Source organism: Schistocerca piceifrons, chromosome 8 (assembly GCF_021461385.2).
Source record: "Schistocerca piceifrons isolate TAMUIC-IGC-003096 chromosome 8, iqSchPice1.1, whole genome shotgun sequence".
Lineage (NCBI taxonomy): Eukaryota > Metazoa > Arthropoda > Insecta > Orthoptera > Acrididae > Schistocerca > Schistocerca piceifrons.
Window position 1 is genome coordinate 423,188,147 of NC_060145.1, and position 26,335 is coordinate 423,214,481.

At 38.5% G+C, this 26,335-nt stretch overlaps 1 protein-coding gene across 1 annotated transcript in view; it reads left to right on the forward strand.

Annotated features, from left to right (window-relative positions):
* LOC124712411 (unconventional myosin-XVIIIa) overlaps positions 1-19,833 on the forward strand; it is a 1,310,522-nt gene extending 1,290,689 nt beyond the window's left edge. The window contains exons 29-33 of the mRNA XM_047242706.1: positions 2,426-2,623; positions 10,047-10,307; positions 11,585-11,919; positions 14,898-15,017; positions 18,821-19,833. Coding sequence (XP_047098662.1) covers positions 2,426-2,623; positions 10,047-10,307; positions 11,585-11,919; positions 14,898-15,017; positions 18,821-18,884 — 978 coding nt within the window. The 3' untranslated portion in view covers positions 18,885-19,833. The remainder of the gene's footprint in view (positions 1-2,425; positions 2,624-10,046; positions 10,308-11,584; positions 11,920-14,897; positions 15,018-18,820) is intronic.
* Positions 19,834-26,335: the final 6,502 nt, after the last annotated feature.

Here is a 26,335-nt window from a genome sequence, read left to right on the forward strand (position 1 = left end):
TTCTTTTCTTGAATTTCTTACAGATCTTCTCCAAACCACTGTCTCTAACACTTTCAGCTTATTAATATGTTTCTTAGTTCTGTTCATTACGTTCCTGCTCTATGAAACTGAATAGAGCATCCCAATGATCTTTCAGCTATTCCTAATTCAGCTTTCCCCCTTTTTCTAAAATAGATCCCAAGAAGAAAAAATTATTAATTTTTTTATTTGTTCCCATCTATAAGGATTGTTCAAATGAAAAAGTACAAAGCGCTGTAACAACCAAAACAGTTGGAATTTTGCTTATGCCACTTTGGGAGAACATAGTGAGACATTTAGGGATGTGAAGTAGTGTCTGGTGTGGTTGTTCACATGTGAGGGTACATGCTGCAGGAGAGAAGCAGGCAGTTGTGTGTTCTGTCCATTTGATACAGTGTGCATGTAAGGGCATCATTGAATTCAAAGTGCAAGATTTTAGAATTGTGGAGCAGTGAGGCATTACCAGACCTCTGACTGCAGAAGAGATTTAACCAGCTAGTATACATCACTGGAAAGTGGCTGCATGTGGGGGAGACTGTGTGTCTGACAAGCCAATGAGAAAGTTGTCTCCGTTTTCATGAAGGCCGGAAGTGTTTGAGTGATGACCTAAGGCCAGTCCAGGCAATTGAAGTAATCATGGCTGAACTCATTGACAGGGTGAATGACCTAGTGAGAAGTGATTGATGTTTCAGAATACAAATGTTAACAGTGAGCTGGGGGCCAGGGTTGGTACATTGTGGACAACTGCGTACAACAGTTAGAGTTGCCAGAAAGTGACCACGCTGTGGTTTTTGAAGAAGCTCAGAGAACTGCAAAAGGAGCTGCATGTGAGGCTAGCACACCACCACCTGTTCTGGAATCGTAAAGACTCTGCTTTCCTAGAGCAGATCATTGCTGGTGACGATCAGTGCCGTTACTTTGAGCCAGATACAAAGCGGGACTGTATGCAGTGGGAGCATGCATTGTCACCTCCCGCTAAAAAATTCAAAGCTGTTACCACAGCATGGAGCTGATGCTCTCAATCTTTTTCAACGTCTGAGATCCGATAATCATTGAATTCCTCAAGCACAGACATGTCATCCTGCTACTTACACATATTTGGTTCACTAAAAAATCATCTCAAAGGGATGTGGTTCAAGTCAGATGATGAGCTAAGGGACACTATGGAAAACTGGCTCCTGTCATAATCACAGGAATTCTGAGAACAGGGAATCCATTGGCTTGTGAAACAGTAGGGCAGTTGTGCTCAAGCCTCTGGTGATTACATTTGAATATAGACATCAGTTATACCCACAGTCTTGTTTTGTACAATTTTTGAACACTTCTCATACATACAGCTCTTCAAGGTCATTGGTAAAGAAATTTGTTTTTTGATAATCTTCAGGTATAAGTTATTGGATTCTGCTGATAACTGTCAACATTTGTAAGCTGAATGCTCCCTGTCTTGTGCTTTGATGATAGTCGTCAGCATCAGGTATCTTCCATCTGCAGGCTGTTTGACTATTGTAAGGATACAAATGATAGTGACAAGCAGAGGATAATCAAGCAAATAATCCTAATAAAACGAGGTCTGCCACATTTTCTACCTGTCCAACTTACTGGTGGTGTGTACCTTCATTTTCTGTGACACAAGCAAAACAACTGTTTCGATAGTGATCTTTATGGTGACAGAATCCCTGTATGGTACATGCATGATAGTGCACTGGCACACTTTCATGTGGATGTATAGGAATGTCTAGCCCGCCATCAGGTCTCCCAACTTGAACGTGTTGGATTTTTGTTGTTGTATTCCAGCCATTTAAATAGTATTAATGAACTCCTGGAACATGTTGCTGATAGTTACCAATGCATTGGGGACATGCCTGTTATTTCTGAATGTGTACAGACATTGATGAGGAGAACTGTTGAAGCCTGCTTTCACATTAGTCGTGGCCATATGGAATACTTGTAATGTATTTGTCCTCAAGTGCATGTCTGCACTTTGTATTATGTGAACTCTATTGTGAGGTGTTCATTCAGTCATAACACATTGTATTGAGGAAACCATTGGTTTCCGGACCTGTTTTCATTAGAATTATTTTACTGTTTCATTGTACTGTACTTGCCTGTTCCATTTGTTCATATAATAGTCAAACACTCTGTATAATATCTAATCCCTTTCACTTATATTCATGAGACCCTGTCCTAGACCAATATCTATATAAATAATGTTGATGACAATGGGCATGAAGAAGTATCAGCACATTTAATTCAGTTAATGCTTGCAGAATGTTGCTATTATAATTTTCAAGAAATTGTGAACAAAATTGCTAAGCTGACAGATCTGGTATTTTCACGGGAGAGCTACCTTCCATAGTATCCATTCAATATTGTAAATTTCCTCTTTCTCTTTGTATTTTGCAACTAGTTGGAAGATCTGGAGGTGGCCCGAGCGGCAGCAGTGAAGGCGCGTCAGACAGCTGAGCTGGAGCTGAGCGAGGTTCAGGCTATGCTCGAGGAAGCACAGAGGTCTCGCTCTGAGGCAGAGGATAGAGCTGCAGCCGTTGCAAGGGAACGTTCGGAGCTGAGGACGCAGTTGGAAGAGAATGAAGAAGAGCTGGCAGAGGTAAGGAAAAGCTACAGCTATTGTCTCAGAAACAAGAAAGTATGATTTAGGTGACTCATGTACCAGTGGGCCACAAGTATTAGCTTGTTTTTGCATCGCAGCTTGTAATAAATTGACAGTGAAAATATTTTTTGATGTTGTCTTACAGTAGTGTAAAACCTGAATAGTCTTGTGTTTTCAGTAAGGAGAGGTAAAAAAAGGGGGGGGGGGGGGTACTGTGGCATTAAATATATGCATTTTACATTATGAGAATGGCTGCATGAGGGATATAAACAATGTAACCAGTTACAAATCACAATGCAGGCAAAATAGCAATACTTTAATGAGTAAATTATTTTTTTAAGAGATACTGAAAGCAAGTGAGAAATGCTAGACTTGCTATTAATAATGGCAGCAACTTACTTCTGACACTGATCACATAACCAGCACCCTCATCTAGGGTAAATATCCTCATTTTTGTGTTAATATGTGAAATATGTTACATTCTGTTGTTACTTTCATAAGGTATTCAAAACATGTACACAGTTCAGTACTGCTATATAGCCGCAAATAGCTTATTTGATACATTTTTGAGATTAGTTATAATAATATGAACTGGCGAAGTGTGGCTGGTGGTTCAGAGGGAGGTACCAGATGTACATGCTAGGAATATGGGAAGGAGAGGCAACAGGTGCATCGGATATGTGTGCGAAACACGGGTTCAAGCAGCCCATAATGCTGATGTGAGGCAGTTGATTGGAAGGGGGCACTGTTGGGATGAAAGTGTAGGTGTAGGGATATAATGGAAATTGAGGTCAGGAGGATTACAGAAATGAAGGATGTTTTGCAAATATAACTCCCATCTACATAGTTCTGAAAAACTGGTTGGGAAGGGGAGAGGAGGGGGTTGGGAGGAGTCCCGAGTGGAACATGTTGTGAAGCAGCCATTGAGTTAAAGTGTTTTGTGCTCAGCAGTGTGTCCCGCCACTGGATAGTCAACTCTACTCTTGGACACGGTTGGGCCGTGGCCGTTCATTCGAGTGGACAGTTGATTAGTGGTATGCACAGATAGAATACGGAGCAGAAACTACATCTGAGCTGATAGGTGACATGACTGCTTTCACAGGTGGCCCTGTTGCTGATGAGATACGATTAGTCTATGGCAGGATTGGAGTAGGAAGTACTGGGCGGGTGATCTGGGTAGGTGTCGCACCTGGGTCTTACGATATGTTCCACTGGTTTCTTAATGTAATATCAAGTGGCAAAGTAAAATCTGATCAGGAAGTAAGACTTCCTATAATTCAATCTTGCTCATCTTACTATTTAAGCACACTCACCAATCTCTCGTTATAGAACATTTTCTCTCAGAGTGCTGTAGCTACTGTTGGAAGTTAAGAGTACAGATCAAACATCCAATTCACAAAATAAATACAATGCTTCTGATAATCAGCATATTGTATATTGTACTCTTGCGTACAGTGATTGTAAAGTTGTTTTAATATTCCAAACATCACAATTAAATTGGTAAGGACAAAGTCCACAAATGAACTGCCTTATTTAACATACTCCAATTGAGTGAAGTTTGCTCTTGTCCCCATGATGTGTAGGCATTATCACATCTGCTCTTGCTCTATTGCTCAGACCACACCTCGAAGGCAGATGCCGATGACACGAAATAAACTTCCAGATCAGCAGGTACTGTGAGCATGGCACAATGTTTATCATCGTCCAGCCTTGCAGACACACAATGTCCATTCATTTCATGATATGTGCACATCAACAAAATTTATATCCAAACATTAGTGTATCTAATTCATTATAAAAATAAACTTTTTATAGTGGCAATCGTAATTCATCGCTCGAAAAATGCTTGTGCAACATGTCACTGCACCGAACTGATACATCACACTACAGATTCCACTCATAGGTGAATGATGTCATAACTTCTGCAAAATGGCAACAGACAACAAACATTCAAAGTTAAAAACTAAGTTTTAATCTTCTTAACTGAAAATATCAATAGCTCATATGTTTTTGATGCATAATCATTGCTCCAGTTGTTTCATTTGTGAGGAATGTACTTTTTCCAGTTTATCCCATGGTGAATGCCACACAATGAATTCTAAACCAGTAGTCATAGGCATGTATTTGTCTTAACATGACTTTGATTAAGTCTCATAACATTCCTGCCAGGTGATCTTTCTTTTGCTATGGACATGTAACCTCGGATAATAAGTATTTATTATCCATATGGATCATTAAGTACTTTTACAATATTTCTTGATTTTTGCTCATGAACTACTCATTGCTGGGACCTATAGTCCACTGGTCATTTAGTCTAATTGCCCATATTTCATCCAGTCAGTGTTTCCATAACTCAGGATGTTTTAGCCATGCTCACAACACTGTTGGAAATCAGTGGGCATGTGCTACACCATATTTCTTACCTACAATAAAAATGAGAGAGAGAGAGAGAGAGAGAGAGAGAGAGAGAGAGAGGGAGAGGGAGAGGGAGAGAGATGCCTATAGGCCTATAGTATTGTTATATCATGTACCTCCTCAGAGATTCCTTCCTTAATCTTACTTAATTCATCCCAAATTTTATGTAGTTCAGTTTCTGTTCTGTCTGTTTCTGCATTAGAATGGGGTTTATCTGCAGATGATTCAGTCCTTCCTTATGCCCTATTATCAACTAAATCAACTGCACACTCCACTGTACTAGCAAGTGTAGAGCCTGAAATGTTGTCCGCATCCAAATCTTCGCTTTGTTCCAACATCTATACCTTACTTGTATGCCTGAGATGTGATCAGTATTGTGTTAAATTCTTTTAAGTCCTTGTTAACATCTCTGAATTGTTAATTCACTTCATTTCAGAATAAATCATGCTGTTTCAATAATTTTGAATTTTGCTCCTCTGGTAAGATGGAAGATATCGCCTGTAACTGCAATATGCTATTTTGTATTTCTTTCTTTTCCCTACAGGACTCATTGATTTGATGTTCTAGTATGGTGTCTGGTGCTTTTATTTAACTTTTTATTTTGTTTTAGTATTTCCTAATGTTATGTATATTTGTCTGGGTGTTATAAACCAAGCCAGGATATCCACATCCACTTTTCTCATCACCACGGATTAACAATTTCTACAATATCATGTTTAATTAGTCTCAGCTGAATACTGTAAGAATGCTAGCTACACAACTATAGTATACTCACAAACTCTGTTTGCAAAACCACATGCAGTTTACCCCACAACCCAAACACCACAACTACTACTACTACTACTACTACTACTACTACTACTATTATGAAGAGCCCTTTCAGAAACTAATCAGCTTGGATAGCTCACCAGAATCTTGCCACACTTGGATATCGATGGGAAGCTGTAGGTTATGCGGCATCACTGAAACTGGGTGTGTCACTGATGCTGCTGCTGCAGGTTGACAAGCCACAGCTGCGATCCATGACTGCTGTTGTAGAATAGGCATGTGATCATTAAAATTGAAGCTATTCATAGTTCTAGTCAAAAATCTTCCAATTTGTGGACTAGTTATTTTCTCCTCTGTCATAATTGTGGTGGAAGCAGGCACTGTCTCACAAACCTAGTCCACAGACAGATTCCTGTGCCATCCTAGACACCACTATTCCTCTCACCACCCTCAAGGAAAAGAACCAGCTGCAAAGCAGAAGCACCACCCTCTCCCCATCATCACCCATTATCATCCCAGACTGGAGCGCCTGAAGCATGTCCTTCACTGCAACTTTGACTATCTATCATTGTGCCCAGAAATGAGGGACATCCTACCCAAAATTGTTTCCACCTCTCCTAAAGTGGTATTCCACTGCCCACCCAACCTACCCTGAGTTTCACTAGATATGGCTTGTACCTCAGTAGGTATGGGAAGGGGAGGCTGGCAAAGCTTATAGCTGACAGTGTAGTGGATGGTGGTGGGATCACTACTTTCTGTAGTAGTTGTTGTTAAGAGCTGCACCTTTTTTTGCACCAAAGTCAGCTGATAGATAACTATAAAATATTTCTGTATGCTGATGACACTAGCTTGGTAGTAAAGGCTGTTGTGTGCAACGTTGTTTCAGATAGTGCAGTTCAAGACATAAATTCATGGCTTCTACAAAGAAACTAACGCTAAATCACAGAGTAAGACTCAGTTTTTACAGTTTCTAACACACAATTCAACAAAACATGACATTTTAATTTTAAAGGCTGGACGTATGATTAGTGAAACTGAACAATTCAAATTTTTAGGTGTTCAGCTAGAAAGCCCATGTTCAGGATCTTGTTCAAAGACTTAATGCTGCCATATTTACTATTCAAACAGTATCTGAAGTAAGTGATAGTTCGGCATGAAAAGTAGTCTGCTTTTCTTATTTTCATTCACTTATATCATTTGTTATTATATTTTGGGGTAACTATTCCCATTCTCAAAGGATATTTTTGGCTCAGAAGTGAGCGGTTCGGCAATAAGTGATGTAAGTTTGTGAACCTCTTGTTGACCCCTGTTCATTAGTTTGGGTGTTCTGACCTTCACCGCTTGATATATATATTCTTCATTGTAATTTCTTGTTAACAATATCAGTGTATTCCCAAGAATTAGCAACTTTCACTCAGTTAATACTAGGCAGAAAGCCAATCTGCATTTGAATCACATTTCCTTGGCTCTTGTGCAGAAAGGCCTGTAAATACTGCTGCATCCATCTTCAGTAAGCTACCACAAGAATTCAAAAATCTTAGCAGTAATCCACGCACTTTCAAATCGAAACGGAAGAGTTTTCTCATGGGTCACTCCTATTGTGTCGAGGAGTTCCTTGAAAATTTAAGCTGATTCCTGCGTTATATTGCTAATTTTGTTTACATAAACATATGGCTTGTCTTCTTTTGGGTTCATAAACATTTTATTTTATCTGTCATTACTTTTATGTTGTAATTTCATGTACTGGAACATTCCGTGACCTTGCAGATTTGCTCCTCAATTTGGTCCTACGGAACTAGATATGAAAAATAAAAAAATAATAATAATAAAAATAAAAAAATACAATTACCTGGTAAATCCCTATGCCACTCCCACTCCCTACCTGATTCAACCAATTCCAGTCCTGTCACAGGCTTTTTCTATTATCCCATGAGAGACAGGGCCACCTGTGAAAGCAGCCATGTCACATACCACTTCAGCTGCAATTTCTGAAAAGCGCTTTATATGGGTGCAACTACCAACCAACTGTCCATGCAAATGAATGACCACCACCAGACCGTGGCCATGAGCAGAGTTTGCAACCCAAAGGTGGAGCCACTGCTGACCTTATAATGCTTGATTTCAATGGTTACTTCACAACACATGCCATCTGGGTCCTTCCCTCCAGCACCAGCTTTACTGCACTATGTAGACAGGAGTTACACTTGTCACACATTGTTTGTTCCCATAATCCTTCTGGCCTCAATCTGTAACCTCCAGCATCATTCCCCTCTTTCCTACAGTCTCACTTTCCTGTTTTCTGTCACCCTTTCCCAGACCATTTCCCCACATGATCATCAACACAATGTAGGTGTACAAGAGTGTGTGTGTGTGTGTGTGTGTGTGTGTGTGTGTGTGTGTGTGTGTTGTGTACACATGGAGATGGATTTAGAACTGGGTGGATGTATTAAAGAGTTGTAAACCTGGCATGAAATTTTAATAATTGATTAAAAAAGCATTGCTTGTGGTTATCAGTGTCGCAGGTCCTGTATAAATGAGGAACTACTGTAGACTCACTGGTCCAGTGATGTCAGTTTTTAGCAGCACATCTGTAGACAGTGATTTACAAGATACTGGAACAAAAGCTTTTGATTAATAATAACAAAACCACCAACAAAAACAACAACAACAACAACAATAATAATAATAATAATAATAATAATAAATAATAATAAATTTGGAATAGTGAAATGGAGTAACACAGACCTAGAAGCACTCAATACACTTACCCGATCACAATGCCAAAAATATAGAATACATCACATACATTCAGCAACAGAAAGATTCACATTAAGCAGAAAGGAAGGAGGAAGGGGATTTATCGACATAAAAAACCTACATTATGGACAGGTAGAAAATTTAAGAAAATTCTTTATAGAACGAGCAGAAACTAGCAAAATACACAAAGCAATCACTCATATAAATATATTGGCTACACCATTGCAATTTCATAACCACTTCTACAACCCTTTAGATCACATAACATCAACAGATACGAAGAAAGTAAATTGGAAAAAGAAAACACTACATGGCAAGCACCAATATCATCTAACACAGCCACACATCGATCAAGACGCATCCAACACATGGCTAAGAAAAGGCAATATATACAGTGAGACGGAAGGATTCATGATTGCAATACAGGATCAAACAATAAACACCAGATATTACAGCAAACATATTATTAAAGATCCCAATACCTCAACAGATAAATGCAGACTTTGCAAACAACAAATAGAAACAGTAGATCACATCACAAGCGGATGTACAATACTAGCAAATACAGAATACGTCAGAAGACATGACAATGTAGCAAAAATAATACATCAACAACTTGCCATTCAACATAAACTAATAAAACAACACGTTCCCACATACAAGTATGCATCACAAAATGTACCGAAGAATGATGAATTCAAATTATACTGGAACAGAACCATTATAACAGATAAAACACCACCACATAACAAACCTGACATCATACTCACCAATAAAAAGAAGAAATTAACACAACTAATCGAAATGTCCATACCAAACACAACAAATATATAGAAGAAAACAGGAGAAAAAATTGAAAAATACATCCAACTGGCTGAGGAAGTCAAGGACATGTGGCATCAAGATAAAGTTGACATTATACCAATTATACTATCAACTATAGGAGTCATACCACACAATATCCACCAGTACATCAACGCAATACAGCTACATCCAAATGTATGTATACAACTACAGAAATCTGTAATTATTGATACATGTTTCAATTACCCGAAAGTTCCTAAATCCAATGTAACATATACCATACAGTTAAAAGGAAGTCACGCTTGATCAAGGTCCGCGTCACTTTCCATTTTTAACCAGACGTAACATCTGAGAAGGGAAAGAAATAATAATAATAGATTGATAGTAATGATGAGGAAGAAATTGTTGTGACAGATGTACAATGGACACATGATTGTGTGTAAGAGATATAAAAAGTGATGGAAACATCTGACTCGTAAGGTGACATTAAAGCAAAAGGTACACTTACTTTATATATGTCATACTGCATAACAGATACATGTGTCACTCCTAAATTTGTTGAAAAATGGAAATATGTTTCCGTATTTACTGCATAAATGATAGCAAATGTTAAAAAAAGTTCTGGTCATTTAATGAAACCTCAGACATTTAATTAAGAAAATATTTTGATCCACAGGTCCTCAAGAAGTACCGTTCGACAGTTCAGCAATTATCTGCAGAGCAGCTAGCACTCCAGGAGCAGGCAGGTCGTGTCTCAGAACTGGAATCTGAAAGAGCTTCACTTCGTGAACAGCTTGCAGAACTGACAACTCGTCTTGAGAGCATGGAGACCCTGGGTGATCCATCGTCAAGCCTAACACAACGTCGTCTTGAAATGCGCACCAAGGAGCTGGAGTCAAAACTTGAGTTGGAACAAACTACACGTGCTCGCTTAGAGGTATGCTTTTTACTGCAGTGCCTCCTGCTGTTTGAACGCAAAATATGATAGTCAAAAACACAAAATAATGTTTTTTAAGGTCGAAAATCAGAATTTACATATTGACTACTGTGACACAGTCAACCATGGTCATACTGATGAACATGAACAAAGGAAAGAGACGTCAAATATTGAGCTAAGAAGTCACTCCAGTAAACGTGGCTGGAAGAGACTTTTTTAGTTCTGGAAGTTTAAAATTTAATGCTTATTCTCGTTTTTCATGTGTAAGTCACCCTCACTGTCCTGAAAATTAATAACAGAAGTCCTTTTTTGTTTTGCATAGTGAAACTATAGTATTTACACCATGTATTTGTATTATGGTGCTTACTTTTGTAATAGGCATTCACTTTAAAACTGAAATATTTTTGTGACAATGTGAAAGCAAAATAAACATTTCTGTTGGTTTGGGCAGTAACACTGAAGAAATATCATACCTGATAACAATGTCAGTATGAAACAGTACAGCCCTGGACAGAATACAGATAGTGGAAGGAGTAATGGAAACATATCACCATATACTTGATGTGCTTCTCACTTCGGTTATTGTTAGCAGCTACTGCAAGCTCATTTGATTTCTGCCACCTGGAAGGTGCTGTTCAGGTGGTCATGGTAATGTTTCTGTATCATCACCTTGAAAGACAAACAAGTAGACCAAATGTTGACAGTAGAACTGGATGTTTAAGGGTGTGACTGTTACAGCTTCCTATGGGCAGAAGAGTATTGTGAAAGAGATTATCCATTTTAAATGAGTCACAAACTATGCAAATTATAAGGATAATACAAAACTTTTTTTAGCAATTTATAATCTTTCCTTTGTCTTTGGTTACAGACAACCAGTAAAAAATTTGTTGTGATAGTGAGCACTGATCACTGAGCTTAGAGTTTATGTAGCTTGATTATCATGGTCAGATGAAATAGTGTTTATTAATCTATCGTGGAGACTTCCTGAATTGTGGCTCACTGTTAATTGGCTCTCATTTGCATTCTGTAATCAAAGTAACACAAATGAACCTTAAAAAGAGCTACAGTAAATACAAGCATGCACAGAAACTTTAGTTTTATAAATTAGTTTGCAAAGAAAGGATTCCTTTTGTTTATTATCTACAAGTGTGACTTTGCTTCTGCTGGCAAAATTGTCAGTAATGAGTCTCAAGCTTCAAATTGCAAACTTCTTTTTTAGTAGAAAGGACCTAAAAGGAAAATAGTAAAAAGATGTAAGATTTTATTGTTGTTTTCAGGTCCAAATAGCACGACTGAAGGAAGCAGTTGAAAGACTTCAGGATGAGGCAGCGGCAGCACGTGCAAAGGAGCAGGCGGCAGTAGATGCGTCCCGTAAGCTGCAGCGTACTGTTCGTGAACTACGTGAGGAACAAACGGCGGCGGCAGCTCGTGAATCCGAATGGGCCGTACGTAAGCGTGACCTTGAAAAGCGGCTGGAGGCTTCTGAAGCAGAAGCAGCTGCTGCACGTCAGGATCTCCGACTAGCACTTACTCGAATAGAGGATCTCCAGTCAGCAATTCGTGGAGAACTTGAAGATGGAGAGGACAGCAATGATGATGAAAATTCTGACAGGTGAGGGTATTTCTGTTTCTTGAAGATTTGCAACATGCATGTTTAGTGATGTTTTATAGGTACTTAAACAGTTGAATTGGAGAAAAGAAAATGGGGAGGGGGGCAGGGAAGTAGCTGAAGATTCACAATTTCATACATTCAAACACTATAATAAGAAATCGTGTGTGCGCACACATGCATTGTTAGGAGAGTCTTGGGAGGAAGGGTTGGAGATGGCAGAATGTGAATACATCCTGGTAACAATTGTAAAACCAGTGTCGTAGAGAGACATGGATAGTTAGTTAAAGACATTAAGTGAGTAGCAGTACCCTGTACCACAACTAGTTATTTACTTTCCTGTTCCACTCATGGATAGAGAGAGGGAAAAATGACTGTTTGTATGAGCCCTAATTTTTCGTATCTTTTCTTTGTAGTTCCTATGCGAAATTACATTGGTGGTAGCATGATCGATCTGCTGTCAGCTTCAAATGCCAGTTCTGTAAACTTTCTCAGTAGTGTTCTTCAAAATGAATTCCTCCAAGGATTCCCACTTGAGCTCCTGAAGCATATCCGTAACACTTGAATGCTGATCAAAGCTACCGGTAACAAATCTAGCAACTCGTCTCTGAATGGCTTCCATATCTTCTTTCAATCTGACGTGGTGCACGTCCCAAACACTTGAGCATTACTCAAGAATAGGTCACACTAGCATCCTATATGTTACAGATGAACTACACTTTCCTAAAATTCTCCCAATGAACCGAAGTTGACCATTGGACTTCTCTACCATATTATTGACATGCTTGTTCCATTTCATATCATTTCACAACATTATACCCAGATATTTAAACATATGACTGTGTCAAGCAGGTCACTACTAATACTGTATCTGAACATTATGGGTTTGTTTCTCCTACTCATACTCATTAACTAACCTAAACAATCTTATGTTTCTTTCCACCTATTGCCTTCTTGTGTCAAATGATGAAACTTTTATCAGGCAGTGAAGTACACATTTTTATTGTTTGATCTCTCTCATCAATTTATTGCCATTTTGGCTATTGCATAACTGATAGTATCCCTCTGTAAAATCTATATTTTCAGCTACACTAAAAATTTTTCTTGTGTATAGGTGGCTGTCTTCTCATGTTACGTAGAGCAACTTTTGATTCACTTGCAGTAGTGGCCAAAACATTTATATGTATAGAACAGTGTGGTGATTGTGTGAAAAAGTATAATTCACCTGAGTAAACCATAAAATTTGATGATGTGGAATTTTAAGTACAGCAAATGTGATCTTCAGTCTGAAGGTTGGTTTGATGCTGCTCTCCACTGTACTCTATCCTGTGTTGAGCCTCTTCATCCCCGAATAACTGCTGCAACCTACATCCTTCTGAATCTGCTTATTGTATTCATCTCTTGGTCTCCCTCTATGATTTTTTTACCCCCCCCCCCCCTCCCAAACATACATACACTTCCCTCTGATATTAAATTGTTGATCCCTCGATGTCCCACCATATGTCCTATGAACTGATCCCTTCATTTGGTCACAGTGTGCCACAAAATTTCTTGTCTCCCCAATTCTCTGCAGTACCTCCTCATTAGTTATGTGACCACCCCCACCCCTCTAATCTTCAGCATTTTTCTGTAGCACCACATTTTGAAAACTTCTATTCTCTTTGTGGTGTCACAGCCAGACACTACACTTGCTAGGTGGTAGCCTTTAAATCGGCCGCGGTCCATTAGTATACGTCGGACCCGCATGTCGCCACTGTCAGTGATAGCAGACCGAGCGCCACCACACGGCAGGTCTAGAGAGACGTACTGGCACTCGCCCCAGTTGTACAGCAGACATTCATAGCAATGGTTCACTGACAAATACGCTCTCATTTGCCGAGGGATAGTTAGCATAGCCTTCAGCTACGTCATTTGCTACAACCTAGCAAGGCGCCGTATTCAATTGATATTTATTATGTGAAGCATGTATCATCAAGAGCGATGTTCTACAATTGTGGATTAAAGTTAAGTATTATATCAACTACGTACTTTATTTGCAATTCTCAAGATATTGTCCTGTTCCAGACCTCACGCCAGTCAGCGTGTAATTAAACGCCTGCATTTCGGCCTCCTCTAGAAAAACAGTGTTGGCTCTTCTGCCAACACTACACTCTTTTTGTCTAAACTGTTTGTAGGCCATTTGTTGCTTCCATGCATGGTTACACTCCAGACAAATACTTTCAAAAAAGCCTTCTTAACACTTAAATGTATATTCTATACTAACAAAGTTCTCTTCCTTCATAATGCTTTTCTTGCCATTGCCAGTCTACATTTTATATCCGCTCTACTTTGCCCGTCATCACTTATTTTGCTGCCTGAATAGCAAAACTCATCTACCACTTTAAGCGTCTTGTTTCCTAATCTAATTTCCATAGCATCACCTGATTTAATTTGACTACATTCCATTATGCTTATTTTGCTTTTTTAATTTTCACCTTATATCCTCCTATCAAGACAATGTCCATTTCATTCAACTGCTCTTCCAAGCCCTTTGCTGTCTCTGACAGAATTACAATGTCATTGGCAAACCTCAAGGTTTTATTTCTTTTTGCTGAGCTTTAATTCTTATCCAAATGTTTCTTCGGTTTCCTTTACTGCTTGCTCAATATAGAGATTCAATAACATGACCTAAAAATTTTGAAATAATTTAATTTTTGTACTGCTACACTTTTCTTTCTGGTGTATTTACAATTTCACCTCCAGAAGATAAGTACTGGATAGCAATTCAGTTAGTCACATATCTGAAAAGTTTTATCAATGATTACAACTTTGGCTGCAACATATGCTTGCACATGATTCTTGTTTTCATTTCATAGTATTTCCTTTGCCAGGTAAAACTGTACTTTTCTATCTTGCACATGATTCTTGTTTTCATTTCATAGTATTTCCTTTGCCAGGTAAAACTGTACTTTTCTAAATCTATGTTACCATTATTCTTGCAGTGCTCAAGACAGTGATGTTTCAGAAGATTCCATGAGTGTGTACCTCACAAACCATAAAGTCCACGTCAACTCCAGCCCTCGTACAACTCGAGCATCACTAGAATTGGATATAACTTCAAGGTAAAAGAAAGAAAACATTTGTTAGTTCAATAGTATGTGGAATACTGTCTGTTTTAGAATTTATGTGAGAATTACTGATATTTTGATTGCTTCTGTAGCCCTTTATTTTCTTGTTGAAAATGTTGTGTCAAGTTAACTGCAGTTCTATTTGTGAGCCACACTCAAAGTGGAAACTATCTAAACTGTAACACTGGCAGGAGTTACATATTAAATTTATGTATAAACTGTATAGTATGAATGAGGCAGAAAATTTGGAAGTTATATTAAAATAGAAGAGACCAACAACTGATAATTGCTAGTAATTGCTAGTTGCAATGACACACTGGCTGGAGAATAACTGACTTCATTATGTGTTCTAGTCATAATCTTAATGAGAGGCTGTGTAGATTGAGGAAGAGCTCAAGTGCTAGCCTGTTGTCACGCCATTCACTAACAGTAGTGATAACACTGAAACTTTGTGGTGATGTGTTCCCTGGATAGGATCTTCTGGGTTCATGGAGACTTAATGTTTTGGTCACATGTAAATCACACCAACAGTGTTGGTATACACATTCTCCATTCAGCTCAGTATCCATTCTTTTTATAACCCTTTGATTGCAGAGGATTTCCACAGTTCTCAAAGTACGCTGTGCCCTTTCTGTGGTTGACTGCTACAGCAGTAAATATGTGATGTTTGTTTGCTGTACAAGTCTCAGGATTTATGCTTGTTTATTGCTTGGCTGTGACTGACTTTATCAGCTCAATAGCAGCACTACTGGTGGACTCTTTCTATATCATGTCTGTTGGCACACCCTCACTACCAATCATAGTTACATATAAAATCAACAAATTATCATATCTGGCAAAGGTCTCTTATAAAAAATGTAATAGACTTTCTGTCTGTTGACATATCCCAAAGCACAATTAGTCCACAGTGAATAATCTAGTTGAGGCATTTATTCTGGGAGCCTACAAACACATCACAGCTGCTGAATATGTCTTTATATGTCTTATGGAAATGGCATTTACAAAAATGTATGTAGTGTAAATATTGTAAATAAATACTGCAGACCATGTGCATAACTTGTGGTCTTGAGATTAGTGCTGTTGCCTCTAGATCTTGGGTTCCCGGGTTCAATTTCTGGCTCAGGGTTTGAGTGTTTGGGTTGTTCTAATTATTTCATCTCATCTTCAACAACATGCAAGTCACCAAAGTGGTGTCGAACAGAAAGACATGCTCTAGGCAGTTGAACAACTCCAGATGAGGTGTCCAGATCAGTAGTGCCATACAGTCATTTCACTTCACGTGAGACTATCATAGTGCATGTCAAAAACTTGGAACAGACAAAGATGAGAAATGTCAAGCATGTTGAAAGTATTATTTCATTGCCATGGCAGTAATCATCCTGCTCATGAAATATGTAACAGCACTGACACACCAGTAAGTCACCTTACAATGATTGTCACTAATTTGATTTAACTAATTAATGTCAGATAGTATTAAACTTTATTAAAATACAGGGTGATTCAAAAAGGACTTTACAACTTTAAAAATTCATATAAATTTATTGAAAGAATATACAGAGCTGGGTTTAGTGTTGTTTAGTATGGAAACACACAAAGCTTTTTTACCTTAAACTAATAAACTAAAGATATTGTATGTTGCTTCCATTGGTTATCCTGCACACATCCCATTGGAAGTCATTTCTTCCCAGACTCACTGTAGCACTGCAGGTGCATCTTGCTCAGTGGCGGTGTAAATTCTTGCTCTAAGTTCAGGTAGAGAAGCTGGCATAGGAGGTACAAACACGGTTTCCTTGATGAATCCCCATTTAAAAAATTGAGTATTGACAGGTCTGGGGAACATGGGGACCATACAATTGGTGCATCCCAGCCAATCCATTGACATGGAAAGTGGTCGCTGAGAAAACTCTGGATGTCAGCCAGTTAGTGGAGAGGTGCATCATCTTAAATGAAGTAAACATTTCGTTCATGGTCGTCCTCATTGATCCATGGTATCAAAAACTATTGTAACATATCCAGCCAGGTACACTATTCTGTTGTTGGTTCTTCATGGAAAAAAAGGGGCCGTACACTTTGTTCTTTTTGAATGCACAAAAAATGTTCAGTTAAGGGCTATCACGAACAAGTTGCAACATTTGATGTGGATTTTCATTGCCCCAAATCCTACACTTAACGTGTGTTAACCTTGCGATGTAAGTGAAAAGTCAACTCATCAGAAAATATGATTTTGTCCAGGAAATGTTCATCGTCATGTAATCAATTTAACATACCTGCACAGAAGTTCTTGCAAGCAATTTTATCATTGTCTTGTATTGCTTGTATGATCATAAATCAGTACTGTTTCAAAAGCAAACAGTTTTTCAACACGTGCCAAACAGTCATATGTGGGATTTGCAGTTCGTGAGATGCATGGTGGGTTGATTTCGTAGGGCTGTTGACAAAACATTGTCTCATTCCTTCAACGATGTCATCAGATATGCTTGGATGACCTGGTGATTTCCCATCTCTTACTGAGCACCCTGTTTCTGCAAAATATTTATGCCATTCATAAATTGTAGGCCTACTATTAGGATCTTTAGTGTGGAAATTAGTCTGAACTGTTGCCACTGACTCCAGCACACGCGCACACGCACACAGCTAGGACGCTCGGGTCCAGTGAAGCCAGCCATCTTTAATGCAACTGCTGCTAGTGCTCCGTACTGTGTGATTCCGCACTAGTGAACTATGCGAGACAAAACTTGATGTATTTCCCTACAAATTGACACTACAATCACCTCTGTAGGTACTATGAATTAATTTATATGAATTTTCAAAGTTGTTAAGTCCTTTTTGAAACACCCTGTGTGTGTTGTCATTTGTTTGCTGATACAGCAGCATTGTGGCAAGTGTATTTGACTTCAGTCAATGCTGAATCAAAACTATGTCTTCACATTTAAGAAACCACATTAAAACAGTCCTTCCAAGTGTACATCTCATTTATTTTTTTTCAGCAGAACAGTTCTGCTGTAGCCTGACACCAGACACTTGATTCTGTTCTTAACAATATTTTAAAAAATACAGTTGCTACTCAGCATGTAGCAGAGATGCTGAGTCACAGGTAGGCACGACAAAAAGACTGTCAAAAAGCGAGCTTTTGGCCAACAAAGCCTCTGTCAAAAATGGACCCCCCCCCCCCCCCCCTCTCCCCACATATGGTTAGTAGCAACTATCCGTTTCATAATATTGTTACATTCTATCCTGAATTTTCAGTTGTTTTATTTTTCCATTTTTAAGTTGTACCAAAAGGTGTATATCACAAAATGTATTGAAAGTGAAAGAAATACATCATAAGTTATATGTTGTTGTGAAAAGTTCCAAATAATTCTTAATTTTTCAAATTGAAATGTTTTCTATTAACCCCCTTTTCCAAAAAAGTTACCTTGTTTGCTTGTTATTTGTGGGCAGTAGTAGGAGGAAATAATGTGCAGGATAGAATTAAGCCTCGCATTTAATGGAAAAGAACATTCTGTAAGCATACACTGCTGTATAAAACAGACTGCAACTTCTGATAAGAAGTGTGAAGTTGTTTGTTGTTGATTGTGATAAAGACTGGACATTTTGTAATGGATAAATATTTGTTAATCATCTGTCAGCTTTATCGAACAGTCAGTTATGTAATAATGAATAATGTTTTTGCTTTGGAAACGTAAAGTTCAATTCATTATTGATGAAATCAGTGTTAGTATATGTCAGGTATTTTAACACTGTATACAAAATGCAAATAAATATTTACAATGTGATGTTCTTCACTCTCTCATCAGATCATTGGAGGTGGCTTCACTGAAAAAGCCCAACGACAGCTCAGGGAAGGAATCGTTTGCATGAGACTGTCTGAACATAGCCTGCTGTGTTGTCAGCAGCTGGCTACCACGATGAGCCGCATTCATAGGAGAATGGACTCAGTGGGGGGCAGCCTGTCACAGATGGCTCCCATACCACATTTCTGAGACTGGACTGAGTACAATAAACTGCAGGATATACTGTAACAATTTGAACATAATATATAGATTTTAGTACAATAAATTATTGTTTGCTCTCTATTAGCAAAGATATGTAATGAATTGTATAAATATGTAAAATTAAAAGCAACTTTGGGCTAATATATAAATATATATATATGTATATCTTTGTATACTGCTGCATACCTTACCAATATATTTCTTAAAGTCTTTTGAAATTCCTATCTGTGTCATTGTTAGTTTCCTGAAAGAAAACCTTGACTGTTGTGTTCAGCATTTAAAACTGTTATTGGGAAATAATTGTTTTAGTATATTTATATGTTACTGCATTTCCAATAATATAATAATTGTGTTTTTTATGGAAATGTGAACATACTTTCATTGCCATCGATTCCATTCCTGAGAAAGTGAAGTATTTGCCAATAAATGTTTTATAAATAACATGTCTTTGTTGCTTAAATATTTGTCAGAAATGATTTTTAAAGACCTATGTACAGTGTCTCATTGTTGATTGGACATGTGGAGAGAAAATGTATGATACCTATATATTTATATGAATATGGCAATCAAATAGTGGCTTGATGATAAATTTTGAGGAAGCTGAAAAAAGTTAGCAAGACAGCGGAACAAAATGGCAAACAGAAATTGCACAAATAATTGTGAAACATGGGAAATCAGAGGCACATCCAATTTGTTTACTGACTGTTATGGTCATATACTCATTCCACTGCCATCCTTTTACAAAATTATTTGAAGATATTTGAGTTTCGTGACTATTTTGAATATTGCAAGATTAAAAATATAACTACTGGCAACTTGTCTTTCATTTGTTACTAGAGACGTCACCTGTTTTTTACCCTTAAAGATAGAGAAATACAATTCTGTGGCGATAGGCTAGAATACTAGGCAACTAAATTATTTCTTTAGACATTATTTTGCACAGATGATGTAGCTGTTGGCAAGTGTGGGTGATTTATAGCATAACTAAATGGAAGATACTTCATGTCAGTGTGTATCTCCAGCAGAATTTGTGTCTATATTTACATCTATACTCTGCAAGCCACTGTGAAGTGCATGGCAGAGGGTATATCCCAGTGAACCAGTTGTTAGGGTTTCTTCCCATTCCATTCATCTATGGATCACGGGATAAATGATTGTTTAAAAGCCTCTGTGTCGGCTGTAATTAATCTAATTGTGCCCTCAAGATCCATATGTGAGCAAAACATAAGGTGTTGTGGTATATATTGTGTCTCACTGTTTAGAGGCACAAAATGCGTGGGTGTATTCAGCTCGTTACTAAATGAAAATAAGTAGGACGGCGAGTTGATGGGAGCTGAAGGAGTCCAGGTTGCAATGATATGTGGTACGGCACACTGTTAGAGAGAAGAATTGTTATTCAAGAAACACATAGTACAATGAAAATGCTTACCTTCAGTAGTTTTTATAGGACTGCAGCTGCGGCTATGAACTGACAATCTCGTAACATGGAATACCATGAACTAATACAACATATTCTCAGGGACTTAGCCTGATGGGCCCTCCTCAGAGAATCAATGCAAACACTACAGAACTGGCTGAGGGCTGATTATGAAAGTGTCTGCCTATGTTGAAATCTAGCTAAGAAGTGAACGAGGCACACTGCAGTTCCATCGAGGTGCACAGCCTGTTAGAGTGCGCTGTGCTTGGCAGACAATGGGCTGCCAACCTTATGTTGGCATGACATTGTAGTAGTATCTGTGGCAATGATACTACAGTATATTCCTAGTTATCATTTCAAACCAGTTCTGGAAGCATGTAAGTAGGCTTTATCAGCATAGTTTATGTTTATCTTCAACCATCTGCCAATTCAGTTTCTTCAGATTTCTATGATAGTCTCCCATGGATCAAAGAAAACTCTGGTGATTCATGCTGCCATTCTCTGTATATGTTAAATATCCCCTGTTGCTCCTGTTTGGTACAGGTCCCACATACTTCAGCAATATTGTGGAGTTGGTCACAACAGCGATAAAAATACTATTTCGTCTGTCCAGTTGATTTAAAAAGGTAACCAAAACTACTCGTGAATTAAATAAAAAGAGCATCTTACAACTTTGGCTGTTTGTATATTGAGGCAGTTAACACAAGTTGCCAACCTGCAATTAATCCAGCATGCTATAAATCCATAAAATACATATTCTGATCAAAGTATTACATTGTCGTTGCTTTTGACAAAGATAGTATTATTTCACAAATACTTAGAAGAGAGAACTAACTAAGTTTCTTCTGTTGCTACTTATACTCCTCGAAACTACACTGTTCAGTTTGTTTCAGGTTAGGTCATTCACACTCCTCAGAGTAATGTGTGCTTGGGAGAGGCACAGTAACACATGAAAGTGCATGACATAATGCGACAGCCAACTGCAATTCTGTCTCCTGTGTATTTTTTGAGTGTAGGCAAACACTTAGTGTTTACATCTATGTTAGTGTGCATTTGGTGTCATTGTTCTTGTCATCTTAGTGTTAACTGTGGGTGACACTAACAAAACATGTCTAGTGCTATAAGTGGAACACCTTTGCTGTATGGCAAGATGGTGCATTGGACAAACATTTTGGTGGAGCAGAACTTAATTTTCCATGTGAATCTCCAGTTTTTGAGGGTTAAGTGGTTTCCCGAAGTTTCTGCATGTGCATATGACGACGAGTTCTCTGTAAAGGGCTTCTTCAGTTACCTTCATCACTCTTGTACAACCCAAGCTTACACTCTCCCTTTAATGACGTTGTTATCAACATGATGTTATACCTCAATCTTTCTTGCTTTACTGAATAAATTTTTCAAGGGTGCCTTGGAAGCAGAACTGACCCTTTGAGTGGAGAAGACTCAAATGCTATTAAGATATTACAAGAGAGCAATCAGTTCATGTGATGAGAGTGCGGGACAGCAAGAGATAGACATAATGTTGATGTTGCGACGTATTCCCAATCACTTTCTGTGCAGAATACATTGCCCAACAGCATTCTAGATCTAAGGCTGCTATGTTTCTACCGTTTATTATATTTGTTCCTTCTTGTATCCATGTTCCCACGGACAGCATTTTAACAGTATAATTTATTACATGTCACTTTATAAATAAGCTCTCTTTTACAGTATTTTCTTATCCAAGTTAATATATATTAATTTGAAACAAACCATAGTATTTCAGTGTTCCCTGGTAGCTATTAATTGTTGTGATTCTACTGAACAACACCTACCATGACTCTTATGACTTTAGTTGGCGTTAAATGTTTCATAACAATCTTATACATGATATAGCACCACTAATATGGCAGTCGGTCTTCCTCTCTTAATGGTATTATGCTAGACAACTACCATAACACTTGTACCATTGTAACTGTGAACTTAATGATAATGTGGCTCTGCATATTATTCTATGGCTAGCGGATGCTGTTAAATTCCAATAGGATGTTATTGCCTAGTCTTGAAACCAGTGCAGAATAAACTACCTTCTGTCAAGGGTCTGGGTTACAGTTGGTGACAGTCTGAAAATCACTTGTTGTGAAGGGTGACTCTGTTGCAATAGCTGCCCCAAGCCACTGCTCTACTGATCCGTAGTTGTAGATTTACCAAAATGTGTGGAATCTACAGTCGCTGTTTGCAATACACCTTCCCACCACACCTGTTGGACATACTGCTTTGAGTTAATGCACAACATGCACTCATCATATTGGAATCACTTCACAACTGCAGTTCTATCCCTCCAGATCTGCTCAAGCACTAAGTATGACACACTATACACCAGTGCCAAAATGTGACTCGTTTCATCAGAGTAAGTTAAGCACAATTAAAGGTAGTACAAGTATAGGAAAGTGTTCACAATTATATGCAAGAAGTTCCTCTTACTTGCATGTGTCCAAGTACTACCATTACTCTTAACCTGACAGATTTATGCAATCAGAAGAGGCAGTCAAAAGCAGCATAATGATTCAGCATTCACACACTTTGCTGGTCACAGTTCTGTGAATGTATCATACATCATTTATTTTGTGACCTCTATTCTGCTGTGTGCTTCGCAAGTCAAACTCAGCTTATATGCTAATGGCTAATGCTCATCGGCTAATTTGTTTTTGGAAGAAAGTTTGGAAAGGAGTGAAAATGTGGAATTTATCTTTTGTAATTGAGAAAAAAGCCTTGTTAATTGTATTAAAGACATGTTATTTGTATTAAGAAAACTGTTACAGTAGTGTAACTATAAACCATTTCTTCACTGTTATGGGCGGATAAAAAATCTCTTCCAAGTTTTTAATAACCTAGAGTGTTATCAAGATGATGGAAGTGTCCTTCACCTAGTCATTTGAAAATACCAGCTATAATTCCCACCAAAACTGGTAACCATAGCTTCGCATGACATGAGCATTAAATGCTCTTAATATTAGCTGGAGTCTTGGACAACACAGCCTGGTGTAGCTACGGCTGCTGGGGACTTGTTCCACCTGTCAGCACAGTGGTGCTGTCAGCCTGTGGTGTTATCTTCCGGTCACTCAAATACTTGCAACCTATCTCATCCCAAAATTCACCAGAAACTGGTAAGGAATTGCCATACGGTATACTAATTCCATGTTTGTACACACTTTTTCTTTAATAAGTTGATTCCTTACATGGTTCATGTTTGTATAATGATTAAGGATGTTCATTCTGTTGAAGTCTTGATATAAATACTGAAAAAATTTAGAAGCTTAAAATTTTGAAATTGCCTCCCATTGTCTCAGCCAATTTTCTCTTGGGTTCGATGAGGCTCACCTCACTACTTTTCATGTTGTGTGTAAAGTTTTAACATGTCCACATTGAGTTATAATGTGCAATATAAAGTAATTAAAATAAAAAAAATACCCATTCACAATAAAAACATTGCAGTATGGTGTTCAAATTTCTTGGATAAGCTATCCAAAAAGTAATCTCTGCTAACAAACCACGTCAGCATTACTGTGTGCTTCCCATTTCGAGTATGTTGCATAGAACGGTTGTCTTTTTGACCAGTGACATTCACTTCCTTGTTCAGTTGTGGTCTGTGCTTCAGTGGTGACAGAAGTTAATAAAGCTGCAAGGAATTGAAATAATAGCTTCTTAACATATTGACTGCCCCCCCCCCCCCCCCACCACACCACACCGCACCACACACACACACACACACACACACACACACACACACACACACACACACACAAAAAGCAGTAGAAGATTCACTGCCAGGCCAGGCCAGGCCAGGCCAGGCCAGGCCATGGCATCGGGCATTGACTATGCTGTGGCTCTCAGTGTGTTACAGTGTGTGTGCGCATGCATGTTAGAATGATATCTGAAGAACAGAGCAGTTGTATGTGGCTGATCAATCAAAGTCATAATCCAAGGACCGGAGATTGTAATGGGGGTAATTATATGTCAATGAAAAATTAAAAAACAGAACAAAAAAAAAAAGCAACCCTACTCGTTACCCCCCACCCCCTCCCCCACATCTGTTTGAGTTTTAGTTTTAAATTATTTCGGAATGTTCTCTCCTGATCATCTCAGCCATAAAAGAGTAATACTTTTTTTACAGTGGTGAATGTTAGTGTATATTAAGGACCAAGCTCAAAAGATGATAAAAGTTTGCTGACCGTCCTTTATAGAGTGCAGTCAAAGGGTGTTTTCCATATAAACTGCTGGTCTTGGAACATTGTTCAGCAAAATTAAACATGATGCTAATGAAATGTTAGTATAAATCCTGTTCCAGATTGCCCTGTTGTTCTTTCTGGCCCACAGTACAGCAGAAAATACTGAGGCACTTACCCTTGACATCCCAGTTCTTGTAATGTAACAATGTTGTACTTCATAATCTCTTTAGCTATTGCTTTCATTTTTCCTGGTTTCAATATTGTTCATGCATTCCAAGTTACTATTGCCATATCTTTTGTCCTTTGTCTTTGCCGAAGTTGTGTGTTCTGTATGTCCCATCCATTATCCGAGGCTCTTGTGTTTCTGTAACATGACATTTTTACAGTTATGGGCTCCACACTCCACTGGAGGACATGGAGATTATGGAAAGTATTTTGGAATTTGAACCTGATAAATGAAAGACTCAGCAGACCGAGAATAAAATGGAAATTCAGGAATATAACAAAAACGACAGCACACTCACCAACTGAGAAAGCAGGAGGAGGAATAAAAGCATAGTTCTAAGCCCTTGATAGTACGTACAGTGAAGTAAAAAACTTGTTAATTGTGCAAGACTTTAATACACAGATTGGGCAAAACAAATACAGAAGATTATCATGGAGATACGCATTACATGAAGAAAATAATGAGAATAGAGATATGTTGTGTCATAATTTACTCATCAGAGCACATGCTTTCCATACAAAAGAATAAATGTTGGAACATGGAAGTAATGTGGAAGTGGAATAGTTAACCAGAAAGATCTTATGTTAGTAAAAGCATGATATGCCACATCAGTCATAGGTGTACAGGTCTGCAGGGGTCCAAATTGTGATTCAAACCACTATGCTATAAAATCTGTAGTAAAGAGAGAAGTTAGTGGCAATATACACTGAAGAGCCAAAGAAACTGGTACACCTGCTTAATATCGAGTAGGGCCCCGCAAGCATGCAGAAGTGCCACAACATGGCATGGCATGGACTCGACTAATGTTTGAAATAGTGCAGGAGGGAATTGACACAATGAATCCTACAGGGGTGTCCATAAATCTGTAAGAGTATGAGGGTTGGAGTTCTCTTCTAAATAGCACATTGCAAGGTGTCCCAGATATGCTCAATAATGTTCATTTCTGGGGAGTTTGGTGGGCAGCAGAAGTGTTAAACTCAGAAGAGTGTTGCTGGAGCCACTCTATAGCAACTCTGAATGTGAGGGCTGTTGCATTGTCCTGCTGGAAGTGCCAAGTCCCTCAGAATTCACAATGGACAGGAATGGATACATGTGATCAGACAAGATGCTTATGTATGTGTCACCTGTCAGAGCAGTACCTAGACGTATCAGGGGTCCCACATCACTCCAACTGTGCTTGCCGCACATCATTACAGAGCCTCCACCAACTTGAGCAATCCCCTGCTGACATGCAGGGTCCATGGATTCATGAGGTTGTCTACCCATACATATCCATTCACTTGATAAAATTTGGAACGAGACTCATCCAACCAGGTAACACGTTTCCAGTCATGAACAGTCCAATGTTGGTGTTGACGGACCCAGGTGAGTCATAAAGGTTTGTGTCATGCTTTCATCAAGGGTACACAAGTGGACCTTCGGCTTCAAAGTCATATTGTTGTTGTTACATTGAATGGTTCCCATGCTGA